The 21,535-nt window shown below is 40.9% G+C and overlaps 2 protein-coding genes across 2 annotated transcripts; one reads left to right on the top strand and one right to left on the bottom strand.

The window, feature by feature from the left end:
• snrpc (small nuclear ribonucleoprotein polypeptide C) lies at positions 1 to 3,205 on the bottom strand. The gene is made up of 6 exons (XM_076748723.1): positions 3,142 to 3,205; positions 2,121 to 2,163; positions 1,902 to 2,010; positions 1,054 to 1,113; positions 543 to 647; positions 1 to 354 (listed from the first exon to the last, which is right to left on the bottom strand). The coding sequence occupies exons 1-6, from the start codon at positions 3,147 to 3,149 to the stop codon at positions 233 to 235; spliced, it is 447 nt and encodes a 148-aa protein (XP_076604838.1). The 5' UTR covers positions 3,150 to 3,205; the 3' UTR covers positions 1 to 232.
• Positions 3,206 to 4,595: 1,390 nt separating this feature from the next.
• ilrun (inflammation and lipid regulator with UBA-like and NBR1-like domains) lies at positions 4,596 to 15,877 on the top strand. The gene is made up of 5 exons (XM_076742188.1): positions 4,596 to 4,893; positions 7,191 to 7,345; positions 7,500 to 7,697; positions 9,697 to 10,001; positions 12,805 to 15,877. The coding sequence occupies exons 1-5, from the start codon at positions 4,736 to 4,738 to the stop codon at positions 12,838 to 12,840; spliced, it is 852 nt and encodes a 283-aa protein (XP_076598303.1). The 5' UTR covers positions 4,596 to 4,735; the 3' UTR covers positions 12,841 to 15,877.
• Positions 15,878 to 21,535: the final 5,658 nt, after the last annotated feature.

Genomic DNA, 21,535 nt, shown 5'->3' with positions numbered 1-21,535 from the left:
TGGATTGAAATCACCGTTTTATTTATCAAAGCAATGCAATGAAATACAACATTAAAACCTAAAACAAAGTGAAAACATAGTAACAAATATTGTCAAATCAAACAGGCTCTTTAAACGTGCGTGCTGAACAGTTCGCCAAAGTGAGACGAGATGTTTGAATCTTGACACCAGCACGAGAGGGTGTTAAAAAAAAAAACGTCTTCAAAAAGAAACAGAGAAAATCCACCGGCCCTTATCTGTCTGGTCGCATCATGCCTGGCCTGACAGGCATCATCATCGGCCGAGGATGACGCATCATGTGTGGTGGTCCTGGCATCATCTGCATGGGTCCTCCCATCGGTGGCCTCATGCCTCCTGCATGACGCAGTGAACGGATACGCAGCTTTAGATCTGTTTACGTTCATTTAACTACCCTACAGGCTGCTCTCATTATTTAATGGTCTCATCTGAATTATCTTAGACTGCCAAACACGTTCACTTTCACTTTGATGTCAAGTAAATTAGGAATGAGTGAAGCTTTGTTGAAGGGACGTGTTTCTTACCAGGTCCACCGGGCATCATTCCGTGTGGTGGAGGCCCCATCATGGGCATCATGGGCGGACCTCCCATAGGGGGTGTTGGTAGCATGCCGGGGCGAGGAGGACCACCTGCAGTATAAACAGCAACTTTTAGCATACAGTTAATGTTCAGATAATGTAATATGCATATGAATTTGGTCATTTCTGTTGTTTTTTGATCGAAAATATCACAACAAAGAGGAGTGAGGGAAGACAACAGTTGAAAAACAAAGTGTTGTCCTCTAGGTTATTGTATCATTATGTGCAGTGGTGTGGTAGTTTTATCAATATAAATGAGTTGTTAGTTGTAATCCTGCAGGAACACAAAGCTTTTGTTGATCGTTTATTCTAATGAAATTAATTTTAATAGTCTTTGATATGGAGTAAAATGCTGACAGCCTTTCCCTGTTGAGTCTTAATCTAACAATTAAGAGCCAGTGTCTATGTTACGGTTAGTTAATCAAATTACTGCAGAGCTGAAAGATGATGGACTCACCTGGGGGAGGGCCACCAGGGAACGGTGTGGGAGGAATCTTTCCCTGTTGAAAGGCAGCCGCTGTTCAGAGAAAAGACAAAACATTAAGACACAAACAACCACAGAAATATTTCATGTCCAGACGCAGTCTTCTCTTTGCTTTTCTGTGTTTGTAAAACAAAATCATTTAAGCCTGTTTTTCACTGTCTGTATGGAGCGCAAACAGCAACATGAAGTGCACCGCATGGGGTCAGTCTAACATTTCTGCAGAGCAAAACACACAACATGGTGCACATGGTCCACTGCAACATCAAGTAAATGATAAACACAGCACTGTCAATAAAGCAGCCTACTTCAAAAAACGAGACATTAATTTTGCATTTGCAACATGCTGACAGGATGTGTCGTCTTTCATCTTTCTGTAAGTTCGTGTTAGTTTTATGGACTAAATTCTCCTCTGCAAATAAATTCCTCCACAGTGGACAATAAGACGCTCCAGCACCACACGGGCTCTGAATCTCTTATGTGGATTAGTGGTTTGTAATCTCAGGAGGGGCCCCATCAAGTTACACGGTGTATACATTACACTATTCAAGCAAAGCCTTTGGGTACCGCACACATGTGTATAAGCATGCCTTGTGTGGGACATGCAACTCAAACAGTTTGTTGTCTTCACCTAACCAGGATATTAAATAAACAATGAAAAGAAAAGTCACGCTGTGAGTATGAGTGTGACTGTAAATAAATCATCATTAATAATATGTTACAGCCACTAGAGGTCACTTTCATATTTAAGTTAAACTGACTGAGCTGATTCGCTCATGACCCACACTGAAGCCCCTTAAGAACAGATATAAACGTTTGCTCACTTGTTTTATCGATCAGGCTCTGAGCCTGCTCCTCCATCCATTTCTGATAGTAATCTTTGACATTTTCTTTGTGTTTTCGGCCACTGCAGTGGGTCTTCCTCACTGATGGCTGGAACAGAAATAGAGCAGATTTGTGGATATTTAACAGGAGCAGAACACACCAAAGACACACGTTCACAGTCTTTTCAACAATGTTTGGTTCGCACAAACACAACTTACCGAATCATGTGTCAGGTAGGTGTCACAGTAATCACAGTAAAACCTGTGAAATGTTAAAACAGTAAGAAGAATAAAAAGATTGAGGTTAGTTCAAAAAATGCAGAGTTAGACATGACCAGTCCCAAAACTTTATACTTTAAATTGGAGCTGGAACAAACTGTAAAACAATATAAAAGTAATGAGCTGTAAAACTAAAGAGCCAATATTATAACTTACACCAACAACACCAACACAGAGTTAAAACACTGTCTTCTTCTGGTTTAACAAGCTGCAATATAGTAATACAATTATGTAAAAACGTTTTGAAATCCAATAGTTCCCTGTTCAGCTGGACATCTTTACTCTTTGTCAACAGGATATGTTTATATTAAAAATCCTTTTAAAATCTCACCCTGGACCTAGGGTGAAAATTATAACGTAAAAAAGTAATCATTGATTGTTAGTATAACGTTCATGCTCCTCATTTCTATTAACATTCACAACTTATTTTGTTATGATCCGTTGTTGTCTGCAGCTATGGCCCCACTCACGACGTCCATCTTGGAGGTAAATTCACGTTATTGAGCGTTAAATGGTGTTTTAAAACTTAGCACACCATCAGATTAATCTTCTCTTATACCTGAAAAACAAATTAAGTCAACCTAGTAAAAACCGCATTACTGAGTCACAAGTCGGAGCCTGTCTAGAAAAAGGAAACACTTTGATATTTAGAGCTCGACATGAATGAGAAATTCTACAGATACTCAGAAAGGTGGACTCGATCGGTTAAACGGGTTTAATGTCACGGCGCTGTGGTTCTCTTCTGTTAGTTAAATTCACATCGAGGTCGAGTCCAGCAAATAGACGCAGCCCTAACAAAGCTCACAGCGTTCATTTGGAAACAAACTGCTGTGTTTCATTAGATTTCAACGTATATATCAGCGTCGTTGGTTACTTAATATAGATACAAACAATAATTAAGTTTGGTGAAAAGTGAAAAACAAGAGATTGAGCTTCAAAAAGAAATAATATCTGAACTTACTTAGGCATGATCAGCAGCTATCTTGACCAAGAGCGCGGTTCCGGTGTTCCCTCTAAGTCTTCCCACCGGATATGAAGACCTACTCACAAATAGTTCCGCCTGAAAGTTCAATTGCGTGGTTCTGTGTGTTTGACACGCATTTTACCCTAAATCAGATACAATTCATTCAGAGATAAGCCACAAATATTTCTTTTTTCATTTTGCAGAGGTATGCTTCATAAGTATTAGTAACGTACTTCAAGTAAACATGAAAAAGGCAACAGATATTATTACACATGTATTCGTATGTAAACAGAATTTTAATGTTGTAGCTGGTCAAGAATCAGAATCAGAAAAAGCTTTATTGCCATATAATACACAAGTCTTTTCAGAGCAAAGAAACACATTGAGCGTTAATGTAACGCATAGAGTTATGGCAGGTAATTTACTTCTTTATATACTGCTTGAAAGTTTAAGCTACCAACAATATATTGTGTTTTGTATTTCCATTATACTACTTCAGAGTATCTAGTAACTATAGATATAAATAGTTAATAATCTAGTTGCCTAAATGTAGTAGAGTAAAAGTACAATAATTCTTTTTTTAAATGTAGTGGAGTAGAAGCATAAAGTAACATATCATGTAAATACTAAAGAATAAGACCCTCAAAATGTACCACTAGTTATAATAACAACTAGAAGCAGAGGAATTAACAAGGACAGTTAAGTTAATGCTTAGTTACTTTCCACCATGTAATCTTAAACACTAAATCAAAATCAACCATCATCAAAAAGTAACACAATCTCTACTAGTGGTACAAGATCTAATATAAATATCCTAAACAATAAATCTATTTTAATTAAGTGAAATGTTTTAGATCACCCACAGGGAGATATTTGTAAAATGTAAATTGATATATATATACTGCTGTTTTTGCTTTTCCAGCTCAACCATGAATGCAGATTGCTCAATACTACTACTACTACTACTACTACTACTACTACTACTACTAATAATAATAATAATAATAATAATAATAATAATAATAAATCATTATCAGCTTTACAAACTGTGCAAATATCACATCCAATATCAAACATCTGACGTATATGGTACTAAACTGCAACTTTAGCAGCTTGGACTTCATTGATAAATGAAATTTGAATCCTGGCCTTACAACTATGAATCGGTAATGCTTTGTGTACAGCACAGCCAAAGAAACTTGAAAGATGAACAAAAGCTCCAACTATGATACTATTCTCGTTATTCAACGTCTGCATTAAATAATGTAATAATCTATCAATTAAAATGATAACATTCTATGTAAAATTGGCGACATATCTGGTACTGAGCTGCAGAAGGAGCAGCTTGGATTCATTGATAAACCAATGAAAAGGTGGCTGCAAATAGCAACAGATGACGTCGACACCCCCTACGTGATTGGTGAAGGTGACGCGCGGGCTGTTGCAACGTCAAACATCGTCCCCCTGCTCGTGCCATGCGCACTGACGCTTGTTGTTGTTGAGCTGGTTGTTATGGCTGGACAAGGCCTCGGACTAAACTGAGAGAGGACCACCGGAACACCCCGTCTCTGTTACGGGACACCCGCCACCCATGGAGGGCACGGACATGGACGTGGACGCGGAGCTCATGCAGAAGTTCAGCTGCATGGGCACCACGGACAAAGACGTCCTCATTTCGGAGTTCCAGAGGCTGCTGGGCTTTCAGCTCAACCCAGCCGGTTGCGCCTTCTTCCTGGACATGACCAACTGGTGAGTGCGGGGATTCGTGGGCCTGTTGTCGGACAGCAACATGACGCTAACCAGCAGTGCAGTAGCTATTTAGCATGCTTTCAAATACTGAAAAAAATGGAGGACGCCACACACGTAGCTAAGTTACTGTTGTTCAAAGTCGAGAGGCCAATTTCACAAGTCCTACATGGCAAATGGCAGTTTAGTGAACTCCTGACGATCGTTTCGGGGGCAAACGGAAGTGAAACGATAAAGTTTGTCCCAACTGTGAGTTATATTGTTGTGAAATAACTGAAAAAGCAAAGAGCCAGCTAGCTAACTAGCCAGGAGGCTAATTTAAGCATAGTGGAGTCTCGGTATCTGTAACTCTTGGTAATCTGTATTATCTGCCATATTACATAATAGCGAGCAGAGCCAGTTAAACCATGCTCTTTGGGAAGCCACAACTCAAGGCAGCGCCAGTCACTTCACGTTAGTCTGATGACGTAACCAGTCGTGATCTATCAACGGCTGACAACAAGTGGCCCAATCCAAACGTCTGCGTGTCACTCATCAACTGATTTCAAGCTTTTAGTCAATCAGTGGTTGATTGCCTTGATCACATCTTTATTTGACGGGAGAAACCACATGAAAAATAAAATAATTACAGAGTTGACGTTGTACAAGTTTCAATTTGGAGCATAAGATCAAGTCAGGAAAGGTGACATAATCACATGACAGTGGTTGGAATTTCCACACCGAAAGTGAATGACCGGCTTTGTTGAGTTTTATTTGAATCCACAGCTTTCAGCAGCAAACCTGTAATGTCTCAGAAATATTTTAAAGATCATATTCAGTCAGCCATCAGTCTTACTTCACTTTAGCCCCTTTTTTTGTAAAGTATTATTTAGCCAAGGTGTTAGGTCACCGAGATACTGACGCATTTTGTCTCATGATCAGTCAGTTAGCAGATGACATAATACTCACTTTCATTTCATGTTTTCCACCAATTTTACTCATTTAAATCAGTTGAGTAGTCATGGTAAGTACCACTCAGCCCGTGAAAACAGTTGTATTATCTATTTTGTGGCTCAGGAGAAGCTTTGTCAAGTCTCAAAGAATAACCTCCGATGATGTCGGATGGAGACTACACAATTTAGACCAAAAAGTCCAAAACAAACCAGACGTGTGGAGTTTGACAGGCATGGATTTTAACCAGCCAGGACGGATCTAATGAAAGACATCATTGAGTTGCATTATGGACAGTTAGGATTCAGTGTTTTTGCCAGACCCATAGGCGCCAAAGAAATCGGTATGATTGAACCAAAGTGCTTGTCGGATGGTCAGTGTATGAAACCTCTGTTTCACTCAACGACTTTTGTAACTTTCCAAAACTGGCAATCCGACAAAAGTGCCCACGTCACACAGCGATTGGCCAGACATACAGAGGTGACAACGTAAGCAGCATTTGAACTCCTGTCTCAATTTACTCACTTCTCTGTATACAATGCTTTGAGTTTGAGGAGACACTAACCGGCAGTCCCCATTTGTCAATTATTGTGTCTTGCCACTCTATAGGACATCAGGCGTTGTGACCATTTGGAGCAGGCATAAACACTGGTGCTTTTAGATGTAGTTGGTCAACAAGTCATATGATGTAATAGTTCATTGATTTTGTCTGTTCTTTGTTTAACTGTGAGCCCACCAACTTTATCTAAGTGCAAATCTAAATGGCTGAGTACCCCTTTAAATATCTGCCGTTTGATATAAAACAGTATCTCAGCACTTATTCCCTCAAGGAAATGACTTATTTCATAAATGTGTATTTAAATTTTACAAAGTGGAATCACTGAAGATTTTTTAAAGTGCTATTGCTCAGAAAATGACTTAAATATTCAATCTGTTTGCACTATTGTTCCAGATTAATGTTCTGTTGGTCAATCGCTTCAGTTTTAGTATAAAGTGCTTCACATACAAATGTAAAGAAAACTCTCTCTCTCAAAAAAAGTGAGAAATTAGAAACACTAAGTGTCCCAAGAGTCACTCCACTGTTTACAGTCTGTTGAGCATGTGAATTCTATTTTAGGATTCATTTTCCTTTAATTGTCAGTTTCAGATCGGTGGACTGTCACATTTGATTAAATAGTTTGCCAAGCAGCAGATTAGAAAGACTGTCCATCACCTGCACCCCTTGACTCAAGAAGTATTCTGAGTATAAGACAATCTGCACAAAAAACAAACTCACTGTCAGTTTTGTTGGCTTATATTATGACATTAAGATAAAAATCTTTTATGTATACGCCTGTTAACACCGTGCTCTTCATTTTCCGTTGGAACAGGAACCTGCAGGCTGCTATTGGTGCATATTATGACTTTGAAAGTCCCAATGTCAACACGCCATCCATGTCCTTTGTTGAAGATGTGACAATTGGGGAAGGAGAGTCAGTTCCTCCAGATACACCATTCACAAAGACCTGGAGAATACAAAACACAGGTGTGGAGCATGTCACCGCATTCGCAAGTTTATCTTATACAGTATAAGTGGCCTTTCTGAATCTGTGTGTAATATATGCCAGAGCACATGTCAGTTACCGCATTTTGGTTTTGTTGTTGAACTGTCTTTTGATGCACTCATCTGTGTATTATAGGTGCAGAGTCGTGGCCACCTGGGGTTAGTCTCAAATACATTGGTGGAGATCAGTTTGGCCATGTAAACACAGTTATGGTAAAGTCACTAGACCCCCAGGAAATATCAGATGTAAGTGTGCAGATGCGAAGTCCCACAGCTCCAGGCATGTACCAGGGCCAGTGGAGGATGTGTACAGCCACCGGATTATTCTATGGAGGTAGGAAATCACCAATGATTTGATTTGTTTCTAATGGGGCAGTTTATTAGGGCTGCAACCAACATTTGTCTTCATTATTCTGTTAATCTGTCAATGAGGGGTGTGCTGTATGCCTGTTTTGTCACTCTCACCATTATCGTGTTCTGCCAAAACAGAGTTTTGCAATACCGTCATTACCCTGATAAAAGTTTTAGCATATCAAAAATAATGATGTGCTTTACTGTGGCTGTGATAAAATGCAGGTAGAGGGCAACACACATACTCATAGAACTGAAGTTACATCCACTAGCTACTATTTTCCTCACTTGCGCTGACTCCAGTAAGACAAAGTTGTAGAAGATGACATTATGAGCGACTTACTGCAAGAACCAACCCAGCGGATTAATTTGATGGAAATGTCCCCACAACAATGACCAATGGAAAGCTCTGAGGCTATATTTCTGCACTTATCTTTTTGCATCAGACTGTGTTTAGGGCCAATACAAAGAACGATTTGTTTCAAAACTGAAGGATGGATTGGTACCGACCTCAAACTTAGAACCTGTAAGTTTTACTATTTTTATGTTGCTTTATTGTTTATTCTGCTGGTTAGTCTGTTGAATTTAGTGTTAGCACTAATGTAAGATATATTATAGACCCACGCACTGGAGCAATGTTGGCATATTTAATATTGACAGGCAGTCAAGAGAAACTGTGCGAATGTTAAGCCTCATTTGAAGCCAATTAAATAACTTTGATGTGGGTTTTGATGTTGTTCTTTGTGTAGTCTCACATTCCCAGACGAACATTATCTCCACACTTCATACTGTAACACAAGCTCAGCTGGTTTTGTTGTTATAGGGAAAGCCTCCTCTGCTGCGTGCCATGGCAGTATGTGTGTCTGTTGCTGACGTATGTAAATGTACTTGATAGACATGCCCCATGGCATACTGACTGTCGTACTTATATAATGTACTTTTGTTTTTCTGCCAAAGTATATTATGTCGGTATGTGTGTCTGTCAGTGTTGAGCAGTAGTGGCGCTAACAGCAGCAGTGTTACTACTTAAACAACATTTCTCAGTAGCATGGTGGTAGCGTTGCTGTTTTCTGAATCAAATAGCTTTGCGGTAGCTTAGTTCTGTCATTGATCAAGTAGTGCGATCACACAAGCTACATTTCTCCAAACATCTCTGAAGCGCAAACGCAGCAGAGCTTTCTGCTGCAGTCTGAAATAAAACTAAGGATCAGTAAGAGAAGCCACCGCCATACACAGACGTGTATGTGTAGCCGACAGAAGCACCTCCATATGACGGTGACATCACTTACCAATCCTTGTACTGGTGCCAACAACGTCTCTGCTGCAGGGGAGTACAGACACGCAAGCTTGAGTTTACTTGATGGAAATATGGCAGAGGGTGAGCACGGAGAAGAATTGATCCAGAGGAAATTTGGATCCTTTTTCTACACTGGTTTGAATTAAGTTATTAAATGTTGAGGGAACAGTTTGTCCTGCAATTGTGCCCAAGTCTAAACTGAGCATAGCCATGCAAGCACAGGTACACGCGCACACAAACATAGATGAATATACACACACTCACGACACCTGCTTTTTGTTATTATGTGGAGCATGTGTTTTTTTGTTGGTTTGTTCTTGTTGCCATATTGGTTTTGGAGCAGCGTGAGCAGACAGCACACTGTTTAATTAGCAACTGAACTTGACATTTTTTGCCTGCCTGTCTGTTTGACTGACAGTTTTATTGATCGTCTGAGATAGCACAGACTTGGAATGAAGCTGGCTCAATGTAAAAATAAATATATCTTCGATGTTGTACTACTTTTGCCGTGTGGCTTTAGCTTAGTTTGCTTCCTTTCTCTGGGGTTAGCTTTGGTGCAGTGAAGCTTCATTTAATGTAGAGTAACTGGTAGCTTAGCTCGTTATTCTTTTCAAGTAGCTTTCCCAACACTGGTGTCTCAGTCTTATGGTCAGTTCATGGTTATGTATGCTTCTTTTCTCCACAGATGTAATCTGGGTGATTCTTAGTGTAGAAGTTGGAGGTCTCCTCGGCGTGACCCAGCAGCTGTCCTCGTTCGAGACAGAGTTCAACACCCAACCCCAGCGCAATGTGCAGGGAGACTTCAACCCCTTTGCCTCGCCACAGAAGAACAAGCATGACGCCACTGACAACAGCTTCAGAGATCCCGGCGGAGCCTGGGAACGTACACAAGAGCCAATCCAGCAAGATCAAAACGGACTGTCTCATAATGCTGTAAATAGAGCGTCAAATGGTCTCCAAACCAATCTTTCTGTGATGACCTATGGTCAGGTATGTATGAATCGACTTTAGGGTTGCACACATGACAGAACTACCATTTTAAATTTACATCGCTTCATTCATAAAGTTAGCTCGTATAAGTAGCCTTTCTGATTTGTTGTTTGTACATGAGCTAAACAGCTTTAATGAAAACCACGTCCTGACAGTGCAACATGCCTCCATGTACAAGCACACACTGTGGTAACCATTTCGGCCTAATTTGCCAATTATTTTTCAATAATTTCACATTCTTACAAAATTAATGTTATTTTTATTAGCCTACATCAGAGTGAACAGACTCTTAGAAAACATGGGAAATCAAAAATAATAACTAGATACTAAAGCAGAAAATGTTCTCAGACCCCCGCCAAGTGGTTAATACAAAAACTGCAGTTAAACCACCAATGAATAAGTCCTTATCTCAACATAAAACTCCTCTTCTGGATCCCAGGAAGCAAAGAGAAATACTCAATTTGAGACTCACTACAACCAAAATAAACTCAAGTGATGCCTCTGGGTTAGTCTTTGGAGTTACCTCCAGTACGCTGCTGTCGGCTCCAGGGAACGTCCAGCCTGGGAGCTGAGCTGTTTGATGGTGGGTCCTCTGAGTAGAGAGGATGGAGTTGGAGAATAATCCAGTTCTGTAGAATGGATGAACTATGAATTATACTTTTTTTGGCTTGGCATGCTAATCAATGATAACACTCAGCACGGACTGGGCCTCTTCCACCGGTGAGTTAAATGCGCATACTTTCTGAATTAATGTTCTGTGGAGGAATGTGGCCTACAGGGTGGCAGGTGACCATCACTGGTCTACAGTATTTAGTGTGGATTATATGCTCACTTTTGGGTGTGTCCTCTCGCGTGGTATATTAAGTGCTTCTGAAACGAAATGCATGTTTTCCCTTTTAAAACATAAAACATGCTCATGACTCGTGACTCTTTTCCAACAGCGTTACAAGACTGTCTTGTGCGAAAGTGTGTCTAGTATTGGATTAGGGCACCATGGGTATATATTAACTGTTAATGTTTTCATTCAGTCCCTGTCATTTCTAGAGCAGTTATAGTGTTAAACAGGAGCCTTACCAGTAGTACCCCAAAAGCTGTAAAGTTTGTCCTGAGGACAGTGGTTGCAGGAGGGCCTCTTTTGAGCATTAATGTTCTCAGCATATTAATAGGCAATCCACCTTTTACATAATGAGGTATCTTGTATGCAGAATAGAAATTTTGGCCTGAAGGTGGCATTGAGGAAAGCTTATGGAGTGTTGAAAATCTAAAAGTTGCATCCTCTGGGCAGCATCCGTGCGCTCAGTAAATTTGTCTTTCCATTAGATTTTCATATTTGTTGTGAATAACCCCAAATGTGTGACTGTGAATAAGAAACATCTGCTTGTTATTTTTAACATACTGTGCTTTGTCATGGGCCTGTGTTGGTCAAGTGTCGGTCACTGACATCATTAGGAATTCACCTCTGGGGATTTATTTTATGTGCAAACCAGTTGCCTCAGCAGCTGTTGAGATATTAGATTCTGTACAATTGGGGTGTTTCAGTATTTATGTTGCAGAAATTATACTTTGTTGTAATTAGATGTAGCTAAAAGAAGAGCAGTTGGAACAGGAATGATGAAGGCTTACGACTGGATCAGTGTCATTTCACATTGTCTCAAAACTGGTATCCAGGTCTTTTAATCACTTTGTTTTTTATGCCCCCGTGCCAACAAGAACTGGTCCGTCTGTCCCATTCTCATGAACAGGATATCTCGGGAATGCCTTCATGGAATTTCTTAAAGTTTGGCACAAACATCCACTTGGTCATCAGCTAATTACAATTATGTGGTCAAAGGTCACTGTGATCTCACAAAGCAGGTTTTTGGCCATGATTATGCTGATTATGACAAACTTTCCCACGAATGCCTCAAGGGATAAAACAATGAAGTGATGGCATTTTATACCCCAAAGGTCAAAGGTCAGCTTCACTGTGACAAAATGATACTCTCTAAATATGTAGTCTACCACTAGCTCATTGGTTCTGCTGATACTGAGTTTCTGGCTATTGTCGTTGAAGTGATGAAGCTTTCTGTCTGTCCTCGGCTTTCTGTGCTATATAGGATTAACTTGTCTTTCACCAGAAAAGACATGTAGTACCTATTTATTCAATTTCTTCAAAGTCTTCACTACATATGAGTCGGCACAGACATGGGGGTAAATTGCAACTTGACTGGTTGGTGGAGGAATACGAACGCCAGGCGATAATTTTCGACCTGTCTTCGTTCTTGTGTGTCATGTTTATAATACCTTAAAGAAAATAAATGCAGTAGTTGCATGAATGGGTCAATTATTGTTTCTCCTTGCTATGACCGGGCTTTTGGTCTATTGGTGTGGCACTTTTGTCCAGAGTGACTTTTCTTGACAGCTATTCAATGCATTGCTGTGACATTTCGTACCTGACTTGTCATCCAGTTTCACTGAAAGGTCCAATTTTCACTTGGTTAAAGATAGTCTACCTCAAACACTAATGATCACTTCGTGTAAGCCCCGGTTGCACTTTGAGAGTGATGTTAAAATTCCATCATGCTAATCAGTATGTGCTAAATGTTATCATGTTGCTGCTGTTGGCATTCAGCTCAAAGCACAGCTTAGTCCAAGGAAGCTGATAATGTAGCGCTGAGCCTGACGAGCAGTGTCCGTTGGCTTGGTTTGCTTTCAAACGATTTAACAGTTTTGCTCTCATCTTCACATATATTCACTTTCATTCCATCACACAAAAACCTTGAACTTTAAACGACTCTAACACCCTTTGTCTCGTTTTTTCCAGGGCATTCATGGACCCTATCCATTTGGACAGAGCTAGAATGACAAAGACTCCACCCCCTCCTATGGTGGATGATGAGCTTAACGCCCTGGGAGTCCTTGAACACAGAGGAGTCGGAGGGGGGGAGGAACATTTGTTTTATATTGACTCATGACAACCCTCTTCCCAACCTCATGGTCCTTTCCACAGAAACACAAACTACAATGGGGTGATGGATTACATCCGCTACAGTGAAACATCCCACCAGACATCAACACCTGGATTCGCATGTGTGAATGCTTCATTTAAGAGTGCTATAAACCCTTAAAAATAGATACACGTGACTATTTTTATTTCCACTGTAAAACACGCCTAATTAAAGGGAAAATCAACCCTAAATAATCTGCTTACAATTTGGTATTCCCATGGGTAATTGAATACTTAGTTCCTCTGGGTTCCTGCACAGGTCTGGACATGTTTGAGAAAAGTACTAAATGTCATCATAGATCATTTCTGGACACTAAGTGGGAAAAGTTTTTACCAGAAGTGAATGGATTATTTCCAGTTTTCCCTTTGACACCAGTTTCACACACAGACCTGCTGAACAGTTTGGGGTGTTTAGCAATCACAAGTGTGACCCTTTGCACCAGACACACAAACACAAGAGCTTTGCCAATCACAAAAAACTGTTAATAAACCACAGAATTGCTCTTGTTCTCGAATAATTCTCGAAGGCAGAGATGGCAAAGATTCACATGCTAACATCTTGAGAACATTCACATTGTCAGACAGCTCAAAGTGGTTGAATGATTATAAATTAGGCTGTGTGGAGATCCAAAATATGACGCTCTCCATAAATCCATAAATATTTTTGTTGAATGACCTTGAACGTCTGACTTTGCCTGAAGTGGTTTTGACACGTGTGTGTTACTAATCGCTGTTGGAAATGTGAGAGCTTTCCAAGAAGTCAAGAGTTTGTCAGCTGCGATTACTACATGGAGGTTGACGTTACCATAACTCTGGATTTACTCCAGAATTCTGCTCATTCTGTTCGTCCTTCCAGGCTTAAACTGAGCAGTGTCGGACCCTCTTTGAGTCCAGGGTTCTGAGCCAGGCCGGATTGCACAAACAGACCTGTTTGCTTCGGCCTTGAAGAAATCATTTTTTGTACTTTCACAAAGACACACAACAAGAAAAACGAACAGAAAAACAGCCAATAACCTAAAAAACACACTATGTCCCAGTGTTTCCTGCAGTTGTCTCTCATGACATATTTCAAATTTAGCCACAATAACATCAAACTCAGCAGTCCACAGAAGTCAGTCCTGAATCTGTGCCTCGTATCAGTGTCCAGACACGTTGAACACCACATATTCAAATCCCAAGATAATCAAAAATATGTGAAAATATCATCCACTTACGCAAAGAAAATTGGAACCACCCCTGTGTAGGAACCCTGTCGTTCCCAAAGATAAAATCCAGAGAACCAAGACACTAATCTGTTCTGCCATCAAGCCACACTGTCAGCAGGTTCCCGATTCAGACCGCATGAGTCGTGTGAGTTTGTTTTTTTGTTCGTTTGTTATTTTTTTAGGGTGGGTTTTCGCTTTAAATAGATGCTGAAGCGCAAAAGGATGCGAGTGAGTCTGAGCAAGTGAGGTGCGAGGAAGGGTTGAAAAAGCCATCTAAATCTATTTTGCCTGATGAGTGACTGTAGTTTCTGAGTCCACGTCAACAGTGTGTACTAGATATATATGTATGCGTGTGTGAGAGAGAGTCTGTTGTGTGTGCATGTACGTCATGGTTTCTCTTTGGATTTAACTGACATAAAAATGGTGTATACTACTTGGGTTAAGGATGATGTGTCTGTTCAGTACACGTCAATGGTGAGAGAGCTTTGCTGGGCGGGTACCTCTGAACTATTGCTGAGTGGCTCTGCACTGATTGGATGAACTGACTCACTAATCGCCCTGTTGCTATTTACTGTGTTTGCCGTCTTAATGTGCACTGCAGGTGCAGGAAGTCCCATTTATAGCCAGCAGGTGGTGCTAAAATTCAGATGACCAACTTGACATCATGTTAGTCCATTGTAAAGGAGAAGTGTGAAGTTGAGGTTTGGCTCTAATAAGCCTGAATATGAATATCAATGGTTTGCATCAAGATTAGCACTGATGTTCTGTTACTGCTATTTGCACAATGCTGTCCACCACTTCTGACAGGGGAAAAGTGGTTGTTTTTGGCTGATTGTTGATTGTGATACCAGCATTTTCCAGAAGGTTTTATTGATTGGGTTTGGCTTATCTGCTCTCCCCTGAAGGCCTCTGTTCTTCACAGCTTTAAAGTCTCTTTTCATAGTGTTAACCATAAAGTTTTAAACGTTCCTTTCATCACTGCACCCGTATCTGATCTGATGAGTTTTACCTTGATCGCACGAGTTACGAGTTACAGTCTGCTATCACACCTGAATTTCTTTGTTTAGCTCTGCTGTGTTCATTGTGTAAAACAGTGGATTTCACCATTTATTTTAGGCTTAAAAATAAAATGGGAAACACTGATGATGGAGCTCCCTTTTTTTTTCTAAGGGGATATTTCATTCAAAAATGTATTTTTATAAGGTTTGATTTACCAAACTTTCTCCTAGTTGTAATTACAAACATCAAAATGTAAATCGTGTTATTTGCACCTGTGTGTAAAATTCACCAGCATTCTGTGTTGCAGCACTGCTGAGTTTGTATCGAGAGTCCTCCTCCCAAACAGTATACACTGTTCTGCATCGCTTCTTTTAGTCACGTCTGTGTGTATATGTGTGTGTGTGTGTGTGTGTGTGTGTGTGTGTGTGTGTGTGTGTGTGTGTGTGTGTTGGTGTGTGAGAAAGAGACAGATGGTGAGAAATCTTAATATTGCTGGATTCATTCTCTAGTTTTAGTTTGTGACTGTTCGGATTTGAGATGGGTGGCATGGTGAGTGGATGAGATGAAAGTTTACATAGTTCTAAAATAGCACATTTATCTGAAGAGAAACTGTCAAAATAAAGCTTTTTTTTTTCCTGTATCTATAATTAAGCATTTGTATGATTAAATTAACACTGAAACAATGAGTAGGTTGTCTTTTTTTGAGGAGGCCAAACACCAGCTTTGCTTATTTTTTTTCCGTATTTTACTTCCTCCACCACTTCACCCTTAAAGGGGTACTCCAGATTTTTTAAAGTGGGTTTGTATGAGGTTCTTGTGTGTGTTGTTGTGTGTTTGGAGAAGCAGAATGGAGTATCACCACAGAAGCTAATGTAGAGGCAGGCAGTAGCAAAATGCATTTTAGCCAATTAAAAAAAAGACCTACACTACATTAAGAATATTTTCACTGCTTGTCTTTGCTGTTTCTTCTGTTTGTGACAGAACTGAAGCTGTTATATCGCTCTCTGCAGAGCCACCAGACTCCTTTGACAAAAACAGTAGTTTTACTTCGTAGAACACAGGAGCTGCTGGTCGACCGCTGCCTAGATCGGTTTGTTTGTGCTATTGTATTACGAATTAACATTTAAACAAGACAAGAAGAAGGTCCCGAAGGAGGCCCAGTAGCCAAATACAACATAGCACGTTGCATTAGTCCAAGCTTGACTATGAATCATGCTCTGGTTAGTTGCGAGTAACTAAAATTTGCTCGTCCACATTCCAGTTTTACCAAACGTACCTGGAGCCATTTCTCTCAAACTAGTGCGCTTATTAATTGGTTTGTGTTGAGGTCTGATCGCATTCCCACCACAAACAAACCAAGGCCACCTCCTTCAAAGAGTCCCGGCCCAGTTGTTTGGACCAGGGTTCGACTGACAGCTTTCACACTATCCCAATCAAACCGCATTAACCGAACCAAACATTTTAGAAGTTACGGCGCACTAAAAAACAACTTGTACATTTTGGCTCATTTATCAGGATTCTTCCATTTGGAGAAAGACGAACACCGTGTTCCCACCAAACGCGATGCCGCAAGATCGCGCGACAAGATTACATACAAAGTCAATGCAAAGACGCGATTTGAGGCGTCATCGCGCCGGGCGATGCGCTGGACGCGATCGTGCGGCGCGATGGACGCGTTGGCCGCGAAAATCGCTCCCATCGCGTTGGCCCATCGCGCCATCGCTTCATCGCTCGAGTTGAAATAATTGAACTTTTGCGGCGAATTCGCGTGAAGACGCGCCGCGACAGCCTATCAGCGTTGTGATCGTCATCGACGTGGTGACGTACGGACGTCCTGGTATTCCCAGGCGCAAACCAAACCGCCAGAAACAATGGAGGAGCAGCTAATTGTTGCCGTCACCGCTCACCCAGAGCTGTGTGACAGTTCCTGTCCCCTCTACAGGGTCAGGAACAAGACAGACCAGGCCTGGGTGAGCGTGAGCGAGGTGTATGGACTATGGTGGTTAGCGATGGTGGTTATCTCAGCCATGGTCGACGAGAGAAGGAAATGGCGGAAGAAATGTTGTGGTTTGGGCGGGCTCGTCGCGCGACGCGATGCCGCGACAAGGCGTTTTTTTGCATATTGGACCAGCATCAAAACTGGAGCGTGTAGCGCGATGCGATTTCATTTGACGCGCGATTAAATCGCTTTCATCGCGTTCGGTGGGAACACGGCGTAAGACACAGTGGACACTCTAGGTGGCGCTACAGTCTCTGGACAAAAATTGTACACCCACTTAAAATCCTTTGCAGATGGAGTGAGGAGACGTAAGGATAGGACTGTGAGTGTTTGCTGATAATCAAACTTCTCTGAAAGGTATTTAAACAAACTATCAGTTATCAGTCGTTATCGCACTGATACAGTTCAGAGGGTCGACACAAAACCAGTCCAACAGAGGTCCATGTCCACATATTCAAATTCTCATGTTTGTTTAGTGATGGTATAATTTACTTTTCATTCATTTCCCGAAGAAACTATCTGCCACCAAATATGCACAAGTATCTGTTACCTGTCGCTGGGACAAAGCCTCTGCCCTTCAGGATGGATTTCACAGGCTCCTGTGGGCCTTTTAGAAACCCATCTCAGGTTAAAATGAATGGCTTTTGCACAAATATTCATCAGTTGGTTTGCTGTTGCTTGTACTTTGAGTCCACTTCCTGCACTAACAGGACATGACATATGGAGAGTGACAGCTCTCCATTTAAACTGCACAAAGATTAGGATAGTTGATAATACTTGATCCATTTAACTGCCTTCAAATTGGGCCACTGTGCTGTGGAACGAGCCAGCGATGATGCATACGATAATACAGGTGTACTGTACCTGTGTGTTTATTTGTGAGAGACAGTGCGTGTGTGTGTTGGTGGGCGTGATGTCACTGTGCATGCAGGTGGCGAGCACTGAGGCGAATATTTGAACGGTGCCTGTGTAGACATCGTGTGACAGGGCAACTGAGGACAAATATTGACTTTTGTTTAAGCGCGGATTCTGCACAACTCCTATCACACCTCTGATCTCTCATAGCACTTGAGTCAACAGGTTTGTTTTGTTAATGATGGATAACTGCCCATCATTTCTGTTAAGTCAAACAGGCCTTTAGCTCGAGGCGTCGAGAGCATGAAAGTGAAGGAATGAAATACAAGTGTCAGAGGTGGACAGTGTTTCGAGTAGTTGATCGTTAATGTGGAGAAAGCAGTGCTTTTTAGTAACTTTTTAGCAACTTCAGTGAGACAAATGTGCATGAAGCGTCTGGTTTTGGCCTGCTCTATATGCAAAGTGTCTTGAGATAACTTTTGCTGTGATTTGGCTCAATATAAATATAACTGAATAAACGTACAGAGAAAACAAACACATGTAAGCCTATGGATAAATAAGCACAATTTAAAGATGGTGGTATGTTTTTAATCCATTAGTGCTTATTCCCAGTCAGGATCACCGGCGTTTTAAAATTCAAACTTGAATAAAATATTTAATAAAAAACTCTTTGCTGCAAGACAAGTGCTTTAAAAAAATCTCTTCTTGCGATGCACAACAAACACGTCTCATGATGACAGCAGTAATATTAGATTTCACTTCCTCAAAATCAGCAATTTAAGAGCAAACATTCAGTGTTTAAAAGGCAGCTCTCCTATTTACCCTTTCAGTATAATTCATGAACTGTACAGACAGTCTGACGTGTTACATGACGCAGCATGCAGTGACAGGAAGCAAACGAGTGTTCATACACCATCTGGTTGATGGAGTTCCTACTGCCTCGGAAGGGCATGAATGTGATTAGATTAGGGATTTTATTTGTCAGGGTGGGGAGCGCCGCGGGCATCATAAACGACGACCAACATGAGCCAGGCTTTTTGTGAAGAGATCAGAGCATCAAGAGCTCGGAGGACGATCATTTACTCAAGTTAAGGAAGAGATGCTAGAAGAGTCAAAAGTAGAAGTACTCACACAAAAACTGGCCCCTTTCACATGTCTGTGAAATCATCATCTTCAAAGGGAAATATTCAATATGACTCTTGGCTATATGTAGTTTAATAAAATGTCAATCCGTCTTAAACATAGCAGAGTGGAAATAGCCTGTAAAGTTTCAAAAAAGAGAAATACTTAAGTAATAAATGTACTGCACACAGTAACTGCACACTTCCTGCCCATCACCCATTGACTGTATAAAACATGGAGGCCCTCTCCGTGAGGTCACCCTCAGGTTTCTGAAGAGCCATTGTGAAGCTCAGTGTCAGAGGCTCCAGCCGTTACCATCTTGACAGCCCCTGACTCCACCTAACTCCTAGATAATCCAAAAATGAGCTAAGAGGTGCAGCATGGGTGGAGCTAAGGTGACCGAATGAAGTAAACGGCTAGCTGTCATTCAGAGCAGCCATGCCCAAAAAAACTTGACCCCCGTGCAGTTGTCATAAACATGGAAATTAGCTATAGAGACCAAAAGTGTTTCACACCAGGCGGTAAACACACTTATTTCTGCTATAAAGTTGGACATTTTAATGACGGGGGTCTATGGGGGTTTACTCGCTTGTGGAACCAGCCTCAAGTGGCAGTTGTTTGCGCTTCCTCGTTGGCTTCATTTTTCATTTTTGCTTCTTGCCATCACCAAGGAGACAGCTGCAATTAGCAACTAGCTGGTGAACATAACAGAGCATTTAGCAGCTGGAGAGCCCGATATTTATATCAGGAGCTGGTGGGGAACAAAACGGAGTAAGAAGGAGAGTAACTGTTGGATGCTGGATGGGGTTCAGGACAATAACTTCATGAGATGACAACATTTCATTGTTGTGTTTGCAGCCTGTTACAGTGAAGTGAAGGAGGCTGCTTTAAATGCTGCAGCCTACTCAAGTACCGTATGCATTAATGCTTTAGAGACTATCACTGTAAATCCATCTGCCCTGTCAAAGTCCTGTAAAAGTCAAAATGTTAAATTTATACATGTTAAAAATATTTATATCTCAAATCTCAAAAGTGCCAAAGCCGAAAATCTACAAAGGGGTGTATACTTTTGAGGTTAAACTTTCTTAAAGTCTTTAAAGTCACACAGTTTACTTTGGATTTGATCCATATGGCATCAAAGTCTTGCGGGTTTTTTTTGTTTTTTTTTTCCTTTTTCACAAAAAATTATAAAACTCTTGAACGTGTCTTTCCACTTTCAGTTCCAACTTGGGAACAAAACGAGCAGTGGTAATTTTATACTTTGTGCCTCCTGATAAAAATGATTCACCCGCAGAGACAGTTGAAACCATAACATACTGTAATATATTACTACTATAAATTTGCCCTGAGGCACGAAGTCTCTGTGCCTTCCTCTTCATTGGGTGTTGGTGAAAGCTGTTGCTGTATGAGCTCAGCCAGCTTTGAAACAGTTCCCCCTTTGACTTCAGAGATCTTTAAGTGATTTATTAACCTCCTTCAGAAAGGTGTGTCTCATCCTCTGTGTCGTCAGTTTTATGCAGAATGCAAAAGTGAAATCTCCAGGTTGATCGTTATGTTGGTCAAAAGAGCAGCATGTGATTGGCTACGTGGCAACACAATAGAAGAGTTCTCTCTGGACGTGTCTATTCCTGCATGCAACACTATGACATCAACTTCTAACTATCTACTGCTTCACTTGGTTCAAATTTTCCTGGCTGGCAGAGTCCTTCCTATACAAAGTGATATGCAAAGATACATTCAGTAAAAGTTTGTCTTCTGTGAATGGAGATGGACAAGCTGGAATACGTCATTTAAGAATCAAACAGAATGCGATCATAATTTAAAGCTCTGACTTCCCTCGTGTTGTAACAAAGCTTTTAGGTTCACATTTGCCAAATTACTTCATGCTGTTGGTCTGCAAAAAATATCAACAGATCAGGTAACATGAAACTGAATAATGATGAAGTTTGATAACGTTGGCACTGTCGAGCGCACAGGTGCAACCCAGCAAACAAACCTGATCAACTCAATAGCAGAGTAGAGCGTCTCCAACTCAGGGTTTGTATGAAGGCCTATACCTATAAGACAGAACCTGGTAAGGGACTGATATTTCATCAGTTTATGAGAAAAAGCTTCATTCATGCACAGGTAAAACACTTCTGCCGCTGCATGTCAAGCCTGCCTATTCCATTACATAATTCCCTCTTCTGACCTCGTATCTGTTGTTGTTGCACCTCTGCAGGATCAGGCATGTCTCTGCAGCGCTAACTGTTTTACAAGCAGCATGATGCTTTGGCAAGCTGCCTGGCTGTTGAAGCAGATCTTCAGGATATGGATCTTAACTTGATCTCAAACTGCCCTTGTAACGTTAAAGTTGAATGCATCACTG

Source organism: Chaetodon auriga, chromosome 2 (genome assembly GCF_051107435.1).
Source record: "Chaetodon auriga isolate fChaAug3 chromosome 2, fChaAug3.hap1, whole genome shotgun sequence".
NCBI classification, from domain to species: Eukaryota; Metazoa; Chordata; class Actinopteri; order Chaetodontiformes; family Chaetodontidae; genus Chaetodon; species Chaetodon auriga.
This window is presented reverse-complemented; position numbering and strand designations above follow the sequence as displayed.